Here is a 977-nt window from a genome sequence, read left to right on the forward strand (position 1 = left end):
TGGCTCGCATCATTATGGCAACTTTGAGGGGCTGTTGGAGCCGCTGCCGCCGGGACGTTGGTACTTCACCGTTGGTAATCTCAATCAAGGCAACTCTGTGGAACTTCCAGCTTATGTTGTCCGACCCAGGAGAGAATATGCAGGAACAAACCGAGACCGGATCATATTCAGCGTGCGGCAGCAGAACACACAATGGCAGTGGCAGAGGATAGACAGGGTGTATATCACACAGCATTACGACACTGTGGAACATCAGGGGACAGCGTATGATCCACGTTACACTTACCAGGTCACTACCAACCTTTTAAGACAGATTCGAGAATTTTCTGTGGGAGAAAACCAAGACAACTCACTGTCGGAGCTCAGAGACCACTTTGGAAGCAACGCTGACGATTTGGAGTTACGTGACATTAGAAACATATGGGGCGAACTAGCACCCCTTGGACTACTGTTGTTTATTGTGATTAAAGAAAAGTACTTTCCTATTCAACGCACCAAGACACCAAAACAACAACAACAACAACAGCAACAACAACAGATCAATCAAAACAAAAGAAAACCACAGCCTGATTTTGTTGTCACCATCCCAGAAAACAGACAAAATCATACGAGACCTTTGTGGACTTTAGCAACACTTCTACAGGATCAGACGACAGACATAAAACTTGAGGTGACGACGGGCACAAATGGAAAAGCCAGAATTGTTTGGGGCAATGTTCCTAGAGATCGTCTAAAAGATCGTGTGATGGTAGTGCTTTTCAAGAACAATGAGGACCAGGAAGCCAGGACATATGAGTGCATCGGGGACAGAGAATCAGGCAGCTGTGACACTTCAGTACCCCTCAACGATGGCCTTCAGGCCCGGCTGCATAAGGTGAGGGTTTGGTGGTGCTTCTGGAAACAAGTCGGAGAGGAGATATGCAGAGGTGCCGAGTTTAAGAATCCCCAAGCGGTCCTGATAACAGGCTACAATGCAC

At 47.3% G+C, this 977-nt stretch overlaps 1 protein-coding gene across 1 annotated transcript; it reads left to right on the plus strand.

Moving 5' to 3' along the window:
* Nucleotides 1–4: 4 nt before the first annotated feature.
* Nucleotides 5–973, plus strand: LOC109954171 (uncharacterized; the record flags this gene model as incomplete). The annotated part of the gene is made up of 1 exon (XM_020589573.1): nucleotides 5–973. A coding segment is annotated over one exon (969 nt), but the record flags the coding sequence as incomplete, so codon positions are not given.
* Between the last annotated feature and the right edge of the window lie 4 nt (nucleotides 974–977).

This window comes from Monopterus albus, unplaced genomic scaffold, assembly GCF_001952655.1.
Source record: "Monopterus albus unplaced genomic scaffold, M_albus_1.0 scaffold4001.1, whole genome shotgun sequence".
In the NCBI taxonomy this organism is placed as follows: domain Eukaryota; kingdom Metazoa; phylum Chordata; class Actinopteri; order Synbranchiformes; family Synbranchidae; genus Monopterus; species Monopterus albus.